This window comes from Lepisma saccharinum, chromosome 22 (genome assembly GCF_977018435.1).
Source record: "Lepisma saccharinum chromosome 22, izLepSacc3.1, whole genome shotgun sequence".
Taxonomy (NCBI): Eukaryota; Metazoa; Arthropoda; class Insecta; order Zygentoma; family Lepismatidae; genus Lepisma; species Lepisma saccharinum.
Window position 1 is genome coordinate 27,204,667 of NC_139250.1, and position 18,914 is coordinate 27,223,580.

Consider the following 18,914-nt stretch of genomic DNA (forward strand, 5'->3'; position numbering starts at 1 on the left):
GCCATCGAGATTCATTGGGGGATTTTTCCCTTCAAATAAGGTAAAATTGAACATTTATATATTTTTCCAAAAGACAGGTAAAACTTTTACACCTTAAATTCACCATATTTAATCCATTAGATGAAGAAAAGATAGCGTTTAAGGTCATTATTGAAGGTGCGAGGGTGGGGGACAAATATCCAACTCTTATATATTAGGCCTTAATTGACGCGTGGGTTCTGGGGGAATTCTGAATTAAACGTTGGCGGGGACAGTATTCAACTCTAAGTCTTTGATTATGGCGGGTATTTTAGTTAGAGGGGCATTGAGCATTAAGATATCCAATTCTTGTGTATTACTATTGTCTTAGAATGTTGCAGAAATTCTGGCGTGGAGACTGAGAATTATTTTTTTGGAGGAGGCAATATCCACTCTTCAATATCAACAGTAAGTCTAAAATTGGCATGTACATTTTTGTGGTAGGATTGAGTATGAGATTTAAAGGGGGAGATAGGAAGCTCTTGATAAAGTGTTAAATCTTAGATTGTCAAGGGATTTCTGTAGTGAAGAGAGAGTTTGAACTTTAAATTTTGGAGACTATATTTAGCGGTATGGTATCCACACGTTTTCGACCCCGAAAGTGCCAAAACAGAAGTTGGAAAAGACTAAATATCCCGGGATCCTAAGAAAGTATTGACACCCCGTTAAATTAATATTCTTGAAATCCTGCAAAGAAATGGATGTAAAAATGTTCTTGCTTGCTTCGCTCGCAATAATGTGTTTGTTACAACAATGCGTGTTTGGCGCTTTACTGAGGTGAATGTGAATTTTTATGCTATAGCTGCATTACAAGACATGAGCGATATTCTCCATATTCATGAGTAACATCACTTCTTAAAATATAATGCTTAGTGTTGGTATACTGCTTATTTTAAAGCAGGTGCATCATTTGTAACAAAAAGCTAAGAAAAAGTTACTTTCGGTGTAGGGATTACGATATAGTTTCAGGGCGCAAATGATATGATTTGGGGGGGGGGGCGACAAATGACATGGACATGATTTTTGTAGGGATGCGCCATTGGCCTTGAGGGAGATGGGCACCCCTGCGTATATTGTCCTTGCCCCTCAAATGTTGGCACCCAATCGCTGCTACTACAAACATTCAGATAGATTTGTCAGTTGTACAAACCTTGTAAGCTAAGAAAAGTAACCCCCAAGGAGTAAGAAAACTCTTTCAGTTAGAAACTTATACGATGAAAATACTATGCTCAGGAACATGTATTTAAATTACGAGAAACTTAACGATTGTCTACCATCGCACTTTCTATCATTGTCGCCGAATACATAAAATCAAGTATGTTCCTTGTATTTGCAATACAAGCTTAAACCTAATCCACATTTATTTCACTGTATTAACATGCATGAAAGAATGTGATTAGAATGTATGGCTGGGGTATGGCTCCGCATGTTTAAACACTTCCTTGAAATAATTGTGTCCATCAGAGACAAAGCGAAAGGAAATGGAACAAGATGCGAGAATACAAGGGTCGTTCAAGGTTGACCGGGATTTTCGTACGTAAAAAATCGATGAATAGCCGGATCATGATGAAACGTGCGGGTGACGTAATGTATTCCTTCGCGAGTAACTAGCACCCGGCATGACGTATTTCGCGCATACGCAGCAGTTGCAGCGAACATCGCGGCAAGCAGTGTGTCTGTGGCTGTTGAGCAGCGGTGTGTTATCAAATTTCTCGTGAAGGAGAAAGTGAAACCAGCTGAGATTTTCAGACGATTGCAAGCACAGTATGGTGAACAAACGATGTTGCGGACAAGAGTGTACGAATGGTGTGAGCAGTTTCGCGAAGGACGGGAGCTGGTGACAAATGAAGCGCATGGACATATTCGCCCGACTGCAGTCACACCAGTGAATATCGCACGTGTTGAGCAAATGATTCTTGAGAACCGGCGAGTAACAGTGCGGGATATTTCTGCCGAGGTGAATATCAGTGTCGGGAGTGTTGAGACAATCATTCACGACCACTTACGCTTCCGCAAAATCTGTGCAAGGTGGGTTCCCCGCCAGCTGACATTCGATCAGAAGTGGACACGCAGGACGGTCTGTGAACAGCTTCTGAATCGGTTTCGAGCAGAAGGTGATGAATTGTTGCAACCCATCATCACGTGTGATGAAACATGGTTGCACAATTCAACCCCAGAGACCAAAAGACGCAGCATGGAGTGGCGGCATAAAGGTTCCCCGCCCCCCAAGAAAAGCAAAATGCAGTCGCCCGCTGGATAGATCATGGCAAGTGTCTTCTGGGATATGAAGGGCGTTATCCATGTGGATTTTCTGGACAAAGGGAGCACGATTAATGCCCAGTATTACTCCACATTGTTGAGTGGTGCTGTACGAAAGTCCATTCGCAAGCAAAGACCTGGGATGTTGTCTGGAAATGTCATTCTTCTCCATGACAATGCCCGCCCTCACACGGCCAATGTGACAACAACAACAACTCTGGCCGACATGCGCTGGGACGTTCTGCCCCATCCCCCCTACAGTCCGGATTTAGCCCCCAATGATTATCATTTGTTTGCACCCCTTAAAGACCATCTGGGAGGGAAGAAATTCACGACAGACGAAGCACTGCGGAGCGATGTCCTCCAGTGGCTATGACAACAACCAAGTTCTTTCTATGACAAAGGAATTCGGGAGCTGCCAGAACGATGGCAACGGTGCCTCGGTGCGCACGGAGAATACTTTGAAAAACTGACATAGTTTGGTGTTTCTTCTGCTACCTATTTCCTCTGCAGAAATAAAAGTCCCGGTCAACCTTGAACGACCCTTGTAGATTAGAAAAGAATAAAGAAGAAAACAAGGAAAGGGAAAGAGGAAAATCGGGAGTGTAAGAGGGGGATACATACGTCTTACGTACACATACATGGTCTTACATTTATACTGCCCACCCTAATCTATCACTATGGAGCTTCCGCCCACCCGGTCGAAAATTTCTGGCGCCGCCCCTGTTCTACGATGACAGAAAATACTTCCACGAAGTATCCAGATGCTAAAAAAAAACTCATTCCAGTAAGTACTTTCTTGTGTAAAAATGAAGAAATCCGTTATTCCGATCGGAAACTGTTACCCGGTTAACTTTACAAAATTTCATATCTTCGCACTAGTTTATGAGATACAATCAAATCACCCTTACATTGTCTGTTGTCTTTCACGGCCAGACTGATCGATTTATGTTGTTGCCTTCCACTATCATTTGGTAGTCTATCAGCACATCAGAATTTATCTACACAAGCAGAAGGGTCCGTTTTTAGGTTTGCTGATTAATACCCTAAAATTCGCTATTTTTATTGATACGCGAGCGATTATCAATGTCATCTTTTAGTTGAGCTTGAGACAGAAAGATTAGTGTATTCTACGATATTGCTTCTTGACATATTGGCCGGGCTGTCAGTCCGCCGTCTGTGGTGGGGTGCAGTCAGACGCTGCAAAAGCTTCCCCTCAATACCATGCCAGCATGTGCAGCGTGTAGACAACTCTTCACGAGCCCCTGACATTATCTCCGCGAGTTAAAGGTAGCTTGCGATTGACGTGATACATGAAATAAACTTTTAACCAGCGCTTTATTCATCAGAGTAAGTCGTACAGTAAGCAGTTATAAATCCGAGAACCTTTTATATGCATTCTACCTCACTGCATCCTCGATCTAGTGTCGATTCAGAAATCGTTAACTTACCTTATAAAAGTAACTTCGTGCCCTTGCACATTTCTTGCTTCTGCTTTGGCATATTGGGCAAAGGATATCTCCCAAATCAGTTTATGGCTCAAATCGATTACTTTGTATCTATTTTCCTTACGTTATGTATGTACATACTTCGCACACTTTCACTATATACCGTTTCAAATATACATTTTTTTAAAAAATCAACGAAACACAGCTGATACGACTTCACAATGGCCGTTGCACCAACGCACACTAATTTACAGTTACAGCGAATTGGACACAACACTTCATGGCACAATGTTTACTTTACATTAAACTCGCGAAAACACTCATACGCTTTAATACTTTCAACCTTTTCTAACACTCACAATGTTAAAGGCAATAGTAACCACACGAAAACATTCCTCACACAACTTTCAATCAAGCACCATGCAGGGAACAACAAGCTTCCAGAAACTAGTCACAGGTGTCGCTACTTGAACTAGCAAGCAACGAACATCAGGATAAGTTGCATTTCTATAGGTGAGCCCGCCTAGGATATTCGATCACTGCACGTTTAGCTGATGTCAGGCATTACCTTCTCAATCTGAAAGCCTCATGGCTTGCTCCGGTCACGTGACTAATCGTCATCAACTGGAGGCGAGATAGGCGCCATGTCTGATTTGCTTCTTCGGAATCAATGATGGACCTTTTTAGTGAATATGGAATTGTAATGCAAATTTAGGAACTGTAATCGAGTTTACATGACTTGTAAATATGCTTAAATGTGTATAAGTGTTGTGTGCTCAATTACAGAGGCAATTATGATGAAAAAGTAACTTCACATTTCTTCAAGATGTTGCTGAAAATGAGAAATGTTTAGGGCAATTCCATGTGATTCGGTCCCTACGAAAAGATACAAGTTAAGTAACAAAGGTTTTATACCCATAAATAAATAAGAGTAATAGTTCATGATGTAAACATTTCATGTGTACGGAATAGGCATCTAATATACTCTTAAATGTGGTCATGTCAACATTTGTTGTTATTAGAAATATCAAATAATTTACCCTGAATTACAAACGTTTAAAATATTACGTTCGTGTCTACTAAAGCAATATGTTAGTGAAAATTTTATGCAAGCATTCGATAAAATTTTCATTTTATTTACACAAATTTTCAGTTTCAAAATGTTTTTAATGAAAGAAAGCTATACAATGGGGTAAAGTTGATACATGTGTACATTTACATTCTTATTTTATCCCGCTTTATGGTTCTTTACGCCAATCGGAAGATATGTTGTATATTCAAATACAAGGGTGCGATGTGTTACAAGAACTTCGATGAGATATTCGTGTGAAAAACTATCCAAGAATATATTACTTATGTTTCAAATACAAATGTTTTCACACAGGAAGCATTTTGTTACCTAGCTATGTTAATATGAACTACAAATGTATTAAATTTTATAATACGGTTTCATATGAACTGCTTTTTATTTTTTGTCTTTGTGAAGCTTCAATGTTCGTAACTTTGATTATTAAATCAGTGATAATGTTTATTGTTTCATAATTTATTAACATTCTTCACGATGCTATTAACAGAATGTAAAAACAGTGTAAGGAAATATTCAAAATGTTTATATCCCAAGTGAACGCTAAGATCGAAATATTAATCTGCTTTTTTTCAATGAAACTCTTAAGTTATTGTCACAGATCTTACTAACGACAATGAAAAGATTCAATTTGTATATTATCTCTCGTTCAATAAAGTCAATAGGATCGAAATTACAATATGACAAATGATTTAGGTTTAGTCTTTATTCACAGAAATGTAACATTGCCCTTGTACCAATTTGTTTCCCTTTTGCTGCAAGGATATAGAAGTTAAGCTTTTGTATTGAGATTGTATAGCTAAGTAGAATATCTGCTTTATCTGGATGATTAATTTTGGGGAGAGTTAAAGACAATTTAATTAATTAGGTAACTTGGAAAGTTTACGGTCAACCTAACACGGCTTTTTTTTATTTAATCAATTGATTTTACATACAAAAGTTCATACAAAAGCAGTTACGAGTTTTACTGTAGCTGACAAATATTCCCGATAATATTTTTCAAAGATATACAATGTTTAAATTTTTCCGCAAGGAAGTTTCTAACGGTTATCAACTCTTTCTTTGTGCTATGGTAGGAATTTTTGTGGTGGCCTGAATGAAAATTTTGGTGTAAATATTCAATATTATACATTTAACTTCATAAAAGAAATAAATATACCTTAATTATCTACGGTAAAATTACGACAAGGGGTTTACAGCGTTAAGACGATCGCCTCCAGATGATGACGTCTTGACTGAGCGCTGTGGCCTGAAGTTCAAGATGGTCTTGTGTCAGGGCGCAGAGACCCCTTTCTTTCTGTAGAATAGTAGTTTTATAGTACCGGTACACGTGCAATTACGAGTAAAAAAGTTTTCTACGTACATGACACGTAAACTACGCGTAAAATACGAGTACGTATAAAACGTATAGGTAGAAACTAGAATCAAACATAAAAATTAAAAGAAAACATGTTTTTTACGATGGTTATTGTTATGTATGACAGTTGGTATTGGTAGAAAACAAAAAAAAGGCCTTAAAAAACTTTCCTTCCCAATTTGTGTATATAGGAATTTTAAAAACTGGCAATTCACATTCACATCCTAATTAGCCTATTCAAGTATCAAGTCAAAACCCTGCAATCTAAATTGCATTAAACTAAAACAAATTTATACACTGCGAACCATCAAACATGTAACCGTAACCCACTAGGATCAGCGAAATATTTTACCTCTCTTTATTAAATACATATGTGAAGTTTAACTAAAGAAATACAGGGTGATTATAAAGTCTCTATACATCTTAGTGATATCGTGACCAAATACATTTCATACATGTGAAGCAATGCTAATTGTAGAAGAAAAACAGCCGTTGTTTGTGCTCGTATGCGTGGATTGACGTATGAAAAATCAGAAAACCAGGTCCCACCAGGCTGGCTATCAAGAACCTGGTCAACTAATTCAACCGATCTGGTAGTGTTGTGGATGAAGAACCTCCTGGTAGGTCAGCCATAATACCACAAATTGTGCAAAGTTACAGGACGCGATCACACTAGCCCCACCGCATCGACCAGGAGACTCTGTATCCATAATCCTATCAGCTACCAACTGTGGCTCATAGCACGGTGGACGCAAACCTCCCTACTGGGGCGCCACCCCATTTTGCTATCATCATTCGGGATCACCTAAACGAAGCTTTCCCGGTAGATTGATTTGTCGTGCCTCGCAACGGTTTTGCCCCCCCCCCCCCCCCACTTGACCTTCCTTACCTCTTATACGGCCACAGTTGGTTAGAGAAAGTGTTTTGGGCTGTGGTGGATCACTGGCTTCTGTGCCTAGGGTTGAGGGGTGGCCACATTGAGATATACTGATTTTGTGTCCTACTGTGATATGTGTTTCAGTGCATATGATATTTTGTGCAGTAAATCCTGTTCATGCAGAAATGTATAGTGACTTTATAATCACCCTGTATAAGCCAGAATAAAACTTTAATCTAAATTAAAAAGAGAGGTACAATTTATTACATAGAATTGAAATTAATTGATACAAAACTTGGTGATGTGACCACGGATAGGGTAAATAATATAGAACACGGAGAAGTATATTGGACATGTTAGTATACTTAGTATCAACTAGGGTGATTTTATTTTATTTTATAAATAACATGGCTTATAAGCCACAACTTAACTACTGACTGAGTGTTTTCAAAATATTTCATAAAAAAATGTTATTAGGAAGGCTCGAGTCCCACAGGCCCATATAAATTGGCAACACTGATTACACACAGAGGTTCAAAACTCTAACTAATTTTCTCAAAACGTCTGGTTTAAAATAAGCAACCATGCTGTGTAAGTACAGAGGGATCCATTGAAGTGTAGACCGCCGCGTCAGTGTTTACGCTATCGGCAAGCGAGGCACTCGCGACCGTATGTGGGCGCTTCAGGCTGTCCGTGAATCAAGCGCGCAATCCAATTTGGTTTGCCTTTCACTGAACGTCTCAGTTTATAGCCTGTCTCCCTGGCGGAGTAGTAAGTATAACTCGCAATGAAATCACATGTCACGATTGAGTCATGGACTGTATCATTGAGATTGTTGCAATAGGCTATACGTTTCATCATTCAACCTTATCGACACGATTAGCTCAAGAGATACAACAGCCGCTTAAAGTAACCGAAATAAAAATACCGTTCTTTGGTCCCAACGAACGCAAAAATCAGCATATCTGCCATTCCTGGCTAACTAGAGAAATGATATGGTGAGAACATAAAATTGACGAAGGGGCATTCACAAAAGAACGCCATGACTCAAACCTGGACCCACGGTAGCGACATCCTAAGTCGACCACTCAACTCACTTGGTTCAGGGTGCGAAATCCTGCGAGGGACAGGGGGGAATTCCCCCCACCAACGATCTTGCCCTGAAATTTCCCCCACCAAATTTTTCCGGGGGGAGAGAGTTTTGGTTGTAACAACAAACATAAACAATTAGTTTGGGAGTCGAATATACTGTACTGGAATAATATCTAAAACACATAAAGAACGGATAACAAAGAGCCTCATCTTTAAGGGCACTTCTGAATCCAGCAATTCCTGGAACACAGAAATTAGTCCGACTTGTTATTCCTTCTCCGTTTCTCATCGTCTTTCGTCAGCCACCACAAAGTATTGTATATAAATATATTAATAAAAGACGTAATATAATTTAGATGTGAATTTTATACAGGAAACAATTATCTTCTTAATGTCTCTTAATTTTTTACCCTTAGTCACGCAAAATAGTATATTATAATCTAAAATTTGCAATCGAATTTTAAATGGACAGTCGATATAATATATTGTGTTTTATAAAATAATTTGATTATTTAATAATTGACACATATTTAATGACGTTATATATATATATATAGTATGTGTTTGTGTGTGTCTCTGCTCCTCCCCCCCCCCACCAATCTGCAGCGATTTCGCACGCTCTCCGAGTCGGCTGAACCAGCAGATCAAGATGTTTGAAAAGACTTCGGTGCGGTTGCACACAGTGTTGCTACAAGATGAGGGCAAAATTTCCCTTTCCAAGGAGTAAAATTTCCCTTTTTGGACCAATTTGTCCTTTCACCTAAGCAAATTATATAATAATAATAATAATAAGTAGTAGTAGCATCATTATTAGTGGTTGTGGTGGAAGCAGTAGTAGTATGTAGTTAAGTATTCCGTTGAATTCGTTATTCGTTTGAATAAAAAATATTTTTAAAAAAAAAATCACATTTCAGTTTCATCACTTCCTGACCAGATGTCCCAGGTTTGAATCCGTACGGAATCCATTTAATTGTTAATCCTCATTATTACTATTTATCCAAATATGCATAAAAGCAACGTACAATAAACTTAAAAGAGCAGAAACAAGTAGGAATAGCAAAATAAATAAATAACATAAAAATGTTTATATGAAATTCGAAATTAACGTAGACTGTAATAATGTAGGCAGATGACCTTAAAATTTTCCTGCAATTGTGGAATTTTTCATACAAATTCCCTTTTCCCTCTTGGCTAAAATATCTGTCCGAATTTCCCTGCAAAAGGGAAATTTCCCTTCATGTGGCAACACTGGTTGAACACACGCGCACAAGTACACCCTCAGTTTGAGCTTTTGCACACAGAGTGCCCAGGAATTTAGTAGGCAGGGTGTGCTCCGGCTTCTGATTTCAGTAGGTACCCTACCATCTTGTCACGTTTCCAGCGTTTTAAGAAATCTGGACTGCTCTAGTGCCCCCTTCGCCCTTTTGGTCGCCAGGCATAACCTCCAGGCAATATCGCTTATTTGCCTTTCAGTCCCTGCAGTGTGAAGTGTGCGCAGAAATTTCGTCACTATATCGGGACTTTAATTTATGTGTTCATATACATACAGACGGGGACCTCCGTGACCACCACTACGACGCCAGGGGTATCCGGTTCGAATCCCGGACTGGGCTTGGTGATCCTTGTGAGTGTCCCTTCATCAATTTCATCATATCATCCATATCGTCGTGATTATCCAAAATCGGCAGAAAAGTGACGTAAAATAAACCAACCAATCAAAACAGACAGACATGATTATTCTGGGAAATAGTAGCGTCTGAAACAGTTTGTGGGCCTCCTCGATGCTTTGATATGTAATCAAGAAGTAACGGTCTCGATACCCGGTAGAGGCATAAGTGGTTCGGATCCCACTTTAAACTGTAGGTCCAGTCCCAATTAGCCTTGTGCTCAAAGTGGACTCAAAAGTCACTCACGAAACAGTTTGTGATCCCCGCTGCAGGTTAGTATTTGAACCTGAATGAGAGACGTCTCTAGAAGTACCTGAAGATTCGAACATAACTGTATGTCACGGAAATCATTGAATTCCTTATCGAACCCTTCACATCAGTTCCCGGCTGAACTATGATTACAGATAATCTTCGTAAAAAGAACTCGAACTAAAGCTCCATTAGTTAATATTCCCGTCTTCTCACCGCTCTTGAATGTCCTTCCTCCCTCTGGGGCCTTTGTCGCTCTGGAACTCCGGAGCTGCTGCTCATTTGTCTCCCTTCGGTGGATTCGCTTTTGCCAGTTCAGTCACATCTCGAGCGCAACCACTTCTTGAGCAAGTTGGCGACGTCTGAAGAACACTTCTCTTTGTCTTCCCAGCATCGCGGCGCGTCCCTCCGCACGGGAAGCTAACAATGGAAGCCGAGAAGAATGAGACAATCGGAATAGGTTAACACTTGAGCACATCGTTATTCAGAAGGCTGATGCGCTTGTGATAACCTTTGAGATTCTCCGACGATGACGTGAGAAGATTCAACCCCTTTCGCTCCGCTCCTGAAGGACCTTCTTCCTGTCTTTTTTGTTATTCTCCTTCTGAAGTTGTGGACACTCCACGTTTCATTTGGCAGTTCTTGCATATCAATATTCCTCCAGTTCAACGATGGCGGCTCAGCTAAATACAAGTGGAAGAAGCATTGAAACTTACTACAGAGGCTGTGGAGATCATGGGAAAGCTAATACTGACGGGAAACTGGGTAGTTCAAATTTTCACCATCAGGTGGAAATGTGGCGCTAAGAATTAAATTTTCCTATTAAGAGCTCGTTAGAAGCATCGGATTGCGTTGAAACAATATAGATGCTATGGAGACCATGGGGAAGCGAATGCTGACGAAAAAATAGTACTTCAAAATTTCACCACAGCTGGAAATGTGGCGCTGAGAATTAAAGTTCCCCTATACGCTGGTAAAGTAAGCGTCACTTCCGGCGCTGTCGCCATAGCAACGGAAGACCTGGCTTAATGCAACGCGCTCCCCGTAGTTTCCCCATGCAGATAGTATAGAAACGGATCGCGAGGGATACATTTTGTTGTAAGTGACAGCGCTTATCAAAGTGAATGGTAATATGTATCTTACACCATTAGACAGATTAGATTCAGAAGAATACATAGATAAAATACAGGTTGCTTACAGGCGAGAAGTTAAAGAAGAAATGGAGAAACAGGCATTTTCCAAAAAAGTGACCGACAAACAATTGGTGGGAACTTACGATTTCTTCAGATTTGCTACCATAGGCTTGCTGGCGAGTACAGGAACGTGAAGTCACATGGTTCTTTGTCTGCTGTCAGATATTCTATTATTGCTTTGTGTGTGATTGCAAATATTAGGCACATTTTCTGCTTTCTACACCACTGCGCATTAAAATAAAGTACAATTCATTTTCTCGCTCAGAAGAATATACTGTATGTGTAGGGCTATATTAGTCCATAATCAATGGATATCCCCAGAAATGATTGTAGGGGTGGTAAGGCCATTGAAAAATTTGAATAGTAGTAGTACAACTAGTAGTAGCATACTTTTTGGTCTGTGGTGGTAGTATTAGCAGTGTCTAAAGTTGTTTCATTCAACATGAACGCGAACCACAATGAATGGACACGACTACTGCCACTACTAATAATAATAACAATAATAAATGCATATTGAGGTAACAACTGTATTATTATTAGCATTAATACTCAATCCAAAGTAATAATTAATACTCCATCCACTTGTGTATAAACACTCAAACTCTCTGACGTCTGTCGTTTCAGGAAATTTGGTTCCCATTTACAACTTAAAGGAATAGCACTTACCATAATATATTATTTTTCTAAATTTTCAAAAATACTGAATAATCGTAACTCGTAAATAAGCGAATACTAACCGGGAATATTTACTTCCATTTATAGATTATCAAGGATTGATAATGTAAGTGATTTTATATATCACAGTACACGACAATAGTGAACTGACAGGAATAGGAAATAATTCTTCTCTGGAAGTATATTTTCTGGCTTCTGGGAAATTCCCCTCTCTCCCAAGGTATGCATATCGCTTTGGGCATTTCAGGATTATTCAACGGAAAATTAAACAAGTGATAAACCTGTCTCCCTGAAATGTTGACGCCTGGAACCTACAGACTGCTCACCGACAGGAGACAAATTTAATACATGAACTGTTTATGTTCCTCTTCATAAAGGATTGACTTTCGTACAGTTATTAAAAAAATAAAATTAATGTCCAATGCCGCAGCAGGAACTGATTTACCAGAACGGAGTTCCGATGCATTCCGGTGCCCTGAGTATTAGTAATAATTGTTATTATTACGGTTATGATTGTTGTTATACAATGACTATTATAAACTCATGGATATGAACCAATTTTATTCATTAATAATAATAATAATAATAATAATTATTATTATTATTATTATTATATCCTTCGGAAGATTCTTCTACTCGATCCACCAGATAAGTGAATATCACAACTGTTCTTAATTTTTTCACATTTCATGTAGTTGGTGTACTGAAATGCATAGTTATTCTAGATTGTTACTAAATTTACGCACAAAAGTTAAGTTAAATTTTAGTCCTAAAGTTTGTGTGACCTCTCATATGAAACTAATTTTTGGAAACTTTGAAACTATTTATTCCTTGAATTAAATTGTAGAATGAGAAAGCATAACCTGATTTGTGTATTTTCCCAACAAAATGCAGTTTTTACTTTGGTTATTCTGCTCTCTATTTATCTTATTAACAATAACCTGTCTGCTTTTTTTCTTACTTGAAATGAACAACTATGTCAATTTCCATGGGTGTCCAAGAACCGATTCGACTCCCCTTCCCGACGCCCATAATTCATGCTAATATCATTTTTTTGGTCTAGCAATTACGTTAGCTCTATTTATTTATTTATATATTTACCAGAGAATTCCAAATACAGCGTTGCCCATTTTACATTGGAATGTAAAAACAATGGAAACAGCAAAAACAACAATGGAAGTAACAATAAAGAATAATAACAAACTAATACACACACACATATGAGATAAAGTGAATTATATGTTGTGAATACTAAATAAAAAGCTATCAGTACTGCTGATATTTTTGTTTAGAGGATTTCAATATTTTCTCTCCCTTCCTACAATCTCATGAAAAATCAATTCCAGAGTTACATTAACTTGTTAGTTAATTCGAATCTACCTGAAGATGTTTTTAGCTTGGCAGTCCATTATAATTTACAACAAATTGTTTACATTCGAATGTTTTTTGCATAAAAGAGCGTGATAAATTGGAATAAGAACGACAACGAATAGGGGAAACGACACATATTGTGTTCAACGCTTTTGTCCTCGTGATTACATCGTAACAAAGGAATACAGACCACATTTGTTAAATAATATTTTATTCGGCTCCCGTGAGCATCTCTTAGCTCATACACAAAGCTATTATTATTAAGAAAACTGCTGTAGACATTTCGGAATAGTGCTAGTCGCAACATGTGCGACATCATCTGAGTAGCACTTTGCATAATATCATATTCTTTTTCTTTCATGCTTAGTTGCAGAAGACAATTTCTTATCTTACGTATCTAAAGCTCTGCAAAGTGGTTTTCCCTATGTGCTAACTCTTCCTTCTTCACTGTTCTCGGCTCATCTTTTTAAATTGCAAGAACGCGGAATAGCGTTTCCAGCAACCACCATAGCAACCGGTTGTATACAGCCAACATGGCCGCACCCATGCGCGGGACTAACAGACGACTTTACCAGCGTATTCAGAGGCCTCCGCTGGCCGTTCGCAGCATCGGATTCCATTGAAACTTAGTATAGGGACTATGAACACCATGGGAAAGCGAATGCTGTCGAGAAAAATAGTTCAAATTTTTACCACCAGGTGGTAAAGTGGTGCTGAAATTTCATGCACAGTAGTAAACATCCCCGGAAAAGCTTCGTGGGACCATTGATCACGCTACCTTACGCTTCCAAAGGGTCATTCATGTTTATTGATGGCGGAGATACTGATCACTGCTGTGTTGAGATAAACTATAAAATACAACGTTTTCCATATCCGATGGTTGTTGTTGATTGTTGTTGATTTGGTGTTTTAAGTCCACTTTATACACAGTAAGGCTAATCGGGACTAGACCTACAGTTTAAAGTGGGATCCGAACCAGTTTGCCTCCACCGGGTATTGAACCCGGAACCCCTTGATTACAAGGCGACGACGCTACCACTGCGCAATCGGAGAGGCCTAGGGGTGCAACCACGATTTTTTGTCTGGGGGGCAAGTATCAGAATAGACGTACCAATAATAATAATAATAATAATAATGTTAATTATTGATTTCCTTTATTTTAGTTCGCTTCTTGTGCCACTTTTGGCTAATTTGCGAAGATGGGAATGATGAAGTTGATGAATGGACACTCACAAACATACATGCCCAAGCCGGGATTCAGACTCGGGACCAACATTATTATTATTATTATTATTATCATCATTATTATTATTATTATTAGTAGTAGTAGTATTAGTAGTGGTAGTATCAAAGATGTTATTACCGTTGTAAAATATGCAAAAAGGGGGTAGAAGTTGGTGCTTAAGCATTTGTGTTGGAACAAAAGATTTCAATTATTTTTTCAACACTTTCAATTTGACATTAATAATGGAAAACAAGCACACAAACTATTTTTTGAAAGACAGAAAATGCTTTATAAATACATTCTAAATATAATTATTTTATACATTAACATGTATTACTTTCATGCACGATATATGTTTCGCATATATGCAACACGGAGCGTATTCAAAGTTTCTTTAATATATATTATATACAACATATATTATTTAAATACATTACACAACCAATTCATCCATCTCACAATAAACCAACAGCAAAAATTACATACATTGTCTCTCAATAGTGCATGCTTCTTTTCCTCAAAACAATTGTTCATGCATTTACAAGAAAATCAATTAAGACAAGTCTTCTTTCTCTGTCTAATTGCAATGCATTAGAGAGAAGAAAGATATATTGCGAGAGAAGCGAGCAAGAAAATTTTTGGATCCAATTTTTTTGCAGGCTGAAGTCAATATTGATTTAATAGGGCGCAAATAATTTCACGGGACGCCAATGCATTCTCTCTTTTACAACTTTTGTGCCTCCCCGATGGTGTAATGGTAACATCGTCGCCTTGTGATCAAGGAGTTTCGGGTTCGATACCCGGTGGAGGCACATGGTACAGTGGTTCGGATCCCACTTTAAACTGTAGGACCAGTGCCGATTATCCTTTCTGTGCGTAAAGTGAACTTAAAACCACAAACCAATCAATCAATTTTTAAACTTATTTTCATTCGACACCCAGGGCCGACTCCCGCATCCCCTAGCTTTGGTCCTGAATGTTGATATAACTAAGAAAAGCAGGCTTTGCGAGCGAAGCGATCAAGAAAATTTGACGAAAAGTATTTTTATTTGCATAAAATTTGAAGTTGTGGCAGGTAATTGCCCCCTGCAAGTATACTTGGCCGTCAATTTTTGCCCACCCTAGAACTAATTTCCGTCCAAGGTTGGGGGGGGGGGGTCAATACCCCACCTGCCCCCCCTGTGGTTGCGCCACTGGAGAGGCCCCGGACTTGTGGTGGTTATTATTTCAGCGACACATTTCCGCCTGGTGGCGGAACTATCAGCATTCGTTTCCCCAAGGCCTTCATACCCTCTATACAAAGTTTCACCGCAATCCGATACTCCGAACGGACTCCAGAGGGATCTGATTAGAGGGAATTTTATTCTAAGCGCCTTGTTCTCAAGTGTTTAATGTAACAAAACAGGCCATGTTCAGGTTTTTACAGGCTGGCTCTTTACCATTCTTGTTCTAAGTGGATGTGCTTTATTTTATTTATTTATTATTATTTCAGATAAACGGATGTCACATCTGCCATTTGGTTTCAAGAGCCACCGAGACATCTCCACCGATCCTGCTAGCCAAAGCGAGGCTCCCGGTTTATATCAACGGAGAGTGGATGAGCCAACGATGCGAGTCTCGACCCATGGGAATGTTCCTCACCAGAAGATTGCGCTTCTACTACGGGGACAAGAGCTGGCAAGGGATGTTCAGGTTCTTCAACGACCCCAAGTGTTTGTCCCCTCTGTACACGATAACCGCCGCTGGGCGATTCACTCCTGGCCACCAGTCCCAGAAGGTCCGCGGGGGTACGGAGTTCGACTTCCGAATCGCCCAAGCGGCCATTGTCATCCTTGATCGGATGATGGTCTACAACTACAACGGCCTTCCCAGGGGACTGTGCGGGAACGGGACGTGGATATTTGGGATACCCCAGGACCTCAACTCCACGGGCGGATGTTCCAATCTGATCAAGATCCCCAGCATCGAATACGAACTGCTCAGGATGGGGTTCGACGTCAAGGGGGATCCATTGCTGTTCTTCGGACAGCCGGACACGGACAATAAGCACCGGGGCTTCGACGCGAGGCCCACGGCTTACCAGGCACCTCTCATCCAGTGTCGGGATTTACCAATATACCCAGGAACTGTAACCAACCTTCTGTACCCTGTATCCTACGCAAGGATTGGCCTACCTGCTGGAACCGCCATCAAAGTCCCACAATGCATTTCTCTAATTTTACCGTTCTTGTTGTTCTTGTTCTCATGAAACTGAGCATGAAACAGATGTATACTAATCTAAGCGTTCTGCATAGGGGCGTAGTCAGGATGGGGTCCAACCTTGTTAATGGAACATTGTACTGCAATTAACCCGTTACTGTGTGTATCAACTGTGACTTGATATTAATTTTGCTCGAAAGAGCAGGACAATTATTATTTTAATGTTGTTTTTCCAAGAATATTCATTAAAATGTGATCAGATTTCGGTGAGACGCTTAAAAATAATATAATATACAAAAATTTACATTATTTACAACTTAGTATGCATGTCAAATATGCTTAGAATGCCATTTTATCTACTTCTAAATTAATATTATAATTTCAGACAATTGTTATCCGCTATTTTTGTGATTATGGAAATTATGGTCTCCACATTTATAGGATACAAAAGAAAACACTCGCATACAGTTTCGATTGAACACGAAAACAAGAGCCAATCAATAAAAGTTAATTCCATTGTTAAAATAATCTCACTACAAAATCTTCACAAGGAACGGCCACTTTGTTTGAGGGAAATTTCATTGTAAGGGAAAATTTAGGGAGGGGGTGGTCCCCCGTGACCTCGATACCTGACTACGCCAATGGGTGTGCATAATACTAATAGTCGAATGACGTAATAATGTGGATTATGATTGAGCCTAACATGGGCACTGAATTGCATAATACAACCAGATCATCATATAAATATGGTTGTCATTATGAGAATAAGAATTGCATAGAACTATGTATACATATACATAAAAAGAAATATTAGTTTAGCATTACTAAACTAATTAGTCAAAATTACCAAATTTTGTAAAGACTGCAACATATTTTTTTTATGGTTACCAAGTAGCTGAACCAAATGTTTTAGTTAATTCAAATATATTAGTTTTTAATGCAGTTATGCATCATGTGTTTTTAGATCATTTATTGATGCAGGAAATTTTTCAGCTGTAAATCCGTGAAATTTAAGTTTGAGTTTGTTATTTCTGCAGCCTGATGTCTAATGTAGGATTTCCCAAATAGTCCTATCACTTAACAGTCAACCATTAACGAACTATCCCATGGTTATCACACACAACCACAAATATTCTACATTCCTTGAGAAACAAAGTTGGGAGTTTGACTCATCCTCTGCTGAATTTGGGCATCTACAACTCCAGTGGCAAAACAGCAGATTCAAATTATAATTTGTATGTATCTGAGACCACAGCTCCATGAATTACACCTCTGTTCTAGCCATATTACAGTGCATGCTCGTTTATAGTACATAGTTACCTACATCCCACATATGTACCTACGCACACACACACACACACACATACACAGCGTTTTAGTTATTTTTCTCATTCATTTCTTAATGAAATTTTTATTATGTGAAAATAAGCACTTTTATATATTGTTGTGCTATTTATGGCGACATTGTACATAAATTATGAACAAAACTGTTGTTATCTGACTGCAATAAGAAAGAGAGTTTACAGAAAAAGTTGGCATTAAGTTGAAATATGAAGTTTTACTTATTGTTTTGATCATCCGAACAAAATGATTGAGTAATGTTTTGCAATTTATATGGAAGTTATCTAACAAATATGAATACAAGACAGATTCAGTGTTGTTCATTGAAATAACTCGAATGTCAGTTAGTGTTTTGTTAATTAAAATGTTTAATTTCCATACAGGGTTTATTCTCAGGTAACCGTCGCATTTAACTTAGCACTCAAACATAAACAGTGACTTCAGACGTTAATTATAAGCTGTTTTATTACTAAATATTTTGTTTCCAATAACAAACCATTAACCTTCTTGTCGAATAGGTTTTTAGCAAATGAAATGATCTCGTATGCAGAAATAAAATTCAAGTTGAACTCGAATTGAGAGCTCTATTAACCATTGCCAGAATTGCCACGCAAGTAAACAAGACTATACGTTTTAAGAGAATTACACACTTAAATCCCTGCATATTTCAATGTGTATGGATAATGTTGTCAAAATATGCTCTCTCTATTGTATATCTTTTCTTGCTCGGAAGTAAGGGTGCAAAATTCTAAGAATGTATTTATAGTTACCAATTACAAGAGAACATCAATTTATGTAAACGTTTATAACCTTTTCGTCTTTCGGGAACAATTTCCGATCATGTAAACTAATTTTACGA

General features: G+C 38.6%; 2 protein-coding genes across 3 annotated transcripts in view; one reads left to right on the plus strand and one right to left on the minus strand.

The window, feature by feature from the left end:
* Window positions 1-4,090, minus strand: part of LOC146005039 (sodium- and chloride-dependent GABA transporter 1-like) — a 191,786-nt gene extending 187,696 nt beyond the window's left edge. For both annotated transcript variants that reach the window (XM_083144184.1, XM_083144182.1), the window contains exon 1: window positions 3,729-4,090. The gene's annotated coding sequence lies outside the window, so the exon portion shown is untranslated. The remainder of the gene's footprint in view (window positions 1-3,728) is intronic.
* The window catches only part of LOC146005040 (protein APCDD1-like), a 119,832-nt gene extending 102,560 nt beyond the window's left edge, over window positions 1-17,272 (plus strand). The window contains exon 4 of the mRNA XM_083144185.1: window positions 16,008-17,272. Coding sequence (XP_083000311.1) covers window positions 16,008-16,763 — 756 coding nt within the window. The 3' untranslated portion in view covers window positions 16,764-17,272. The remainder of the gene's footprint in view (window positions 1-16,007) is intronic.
* The last annotated feature ends 1,642 nt before the right edge of the window (window positions 17,273-18,914 follow it).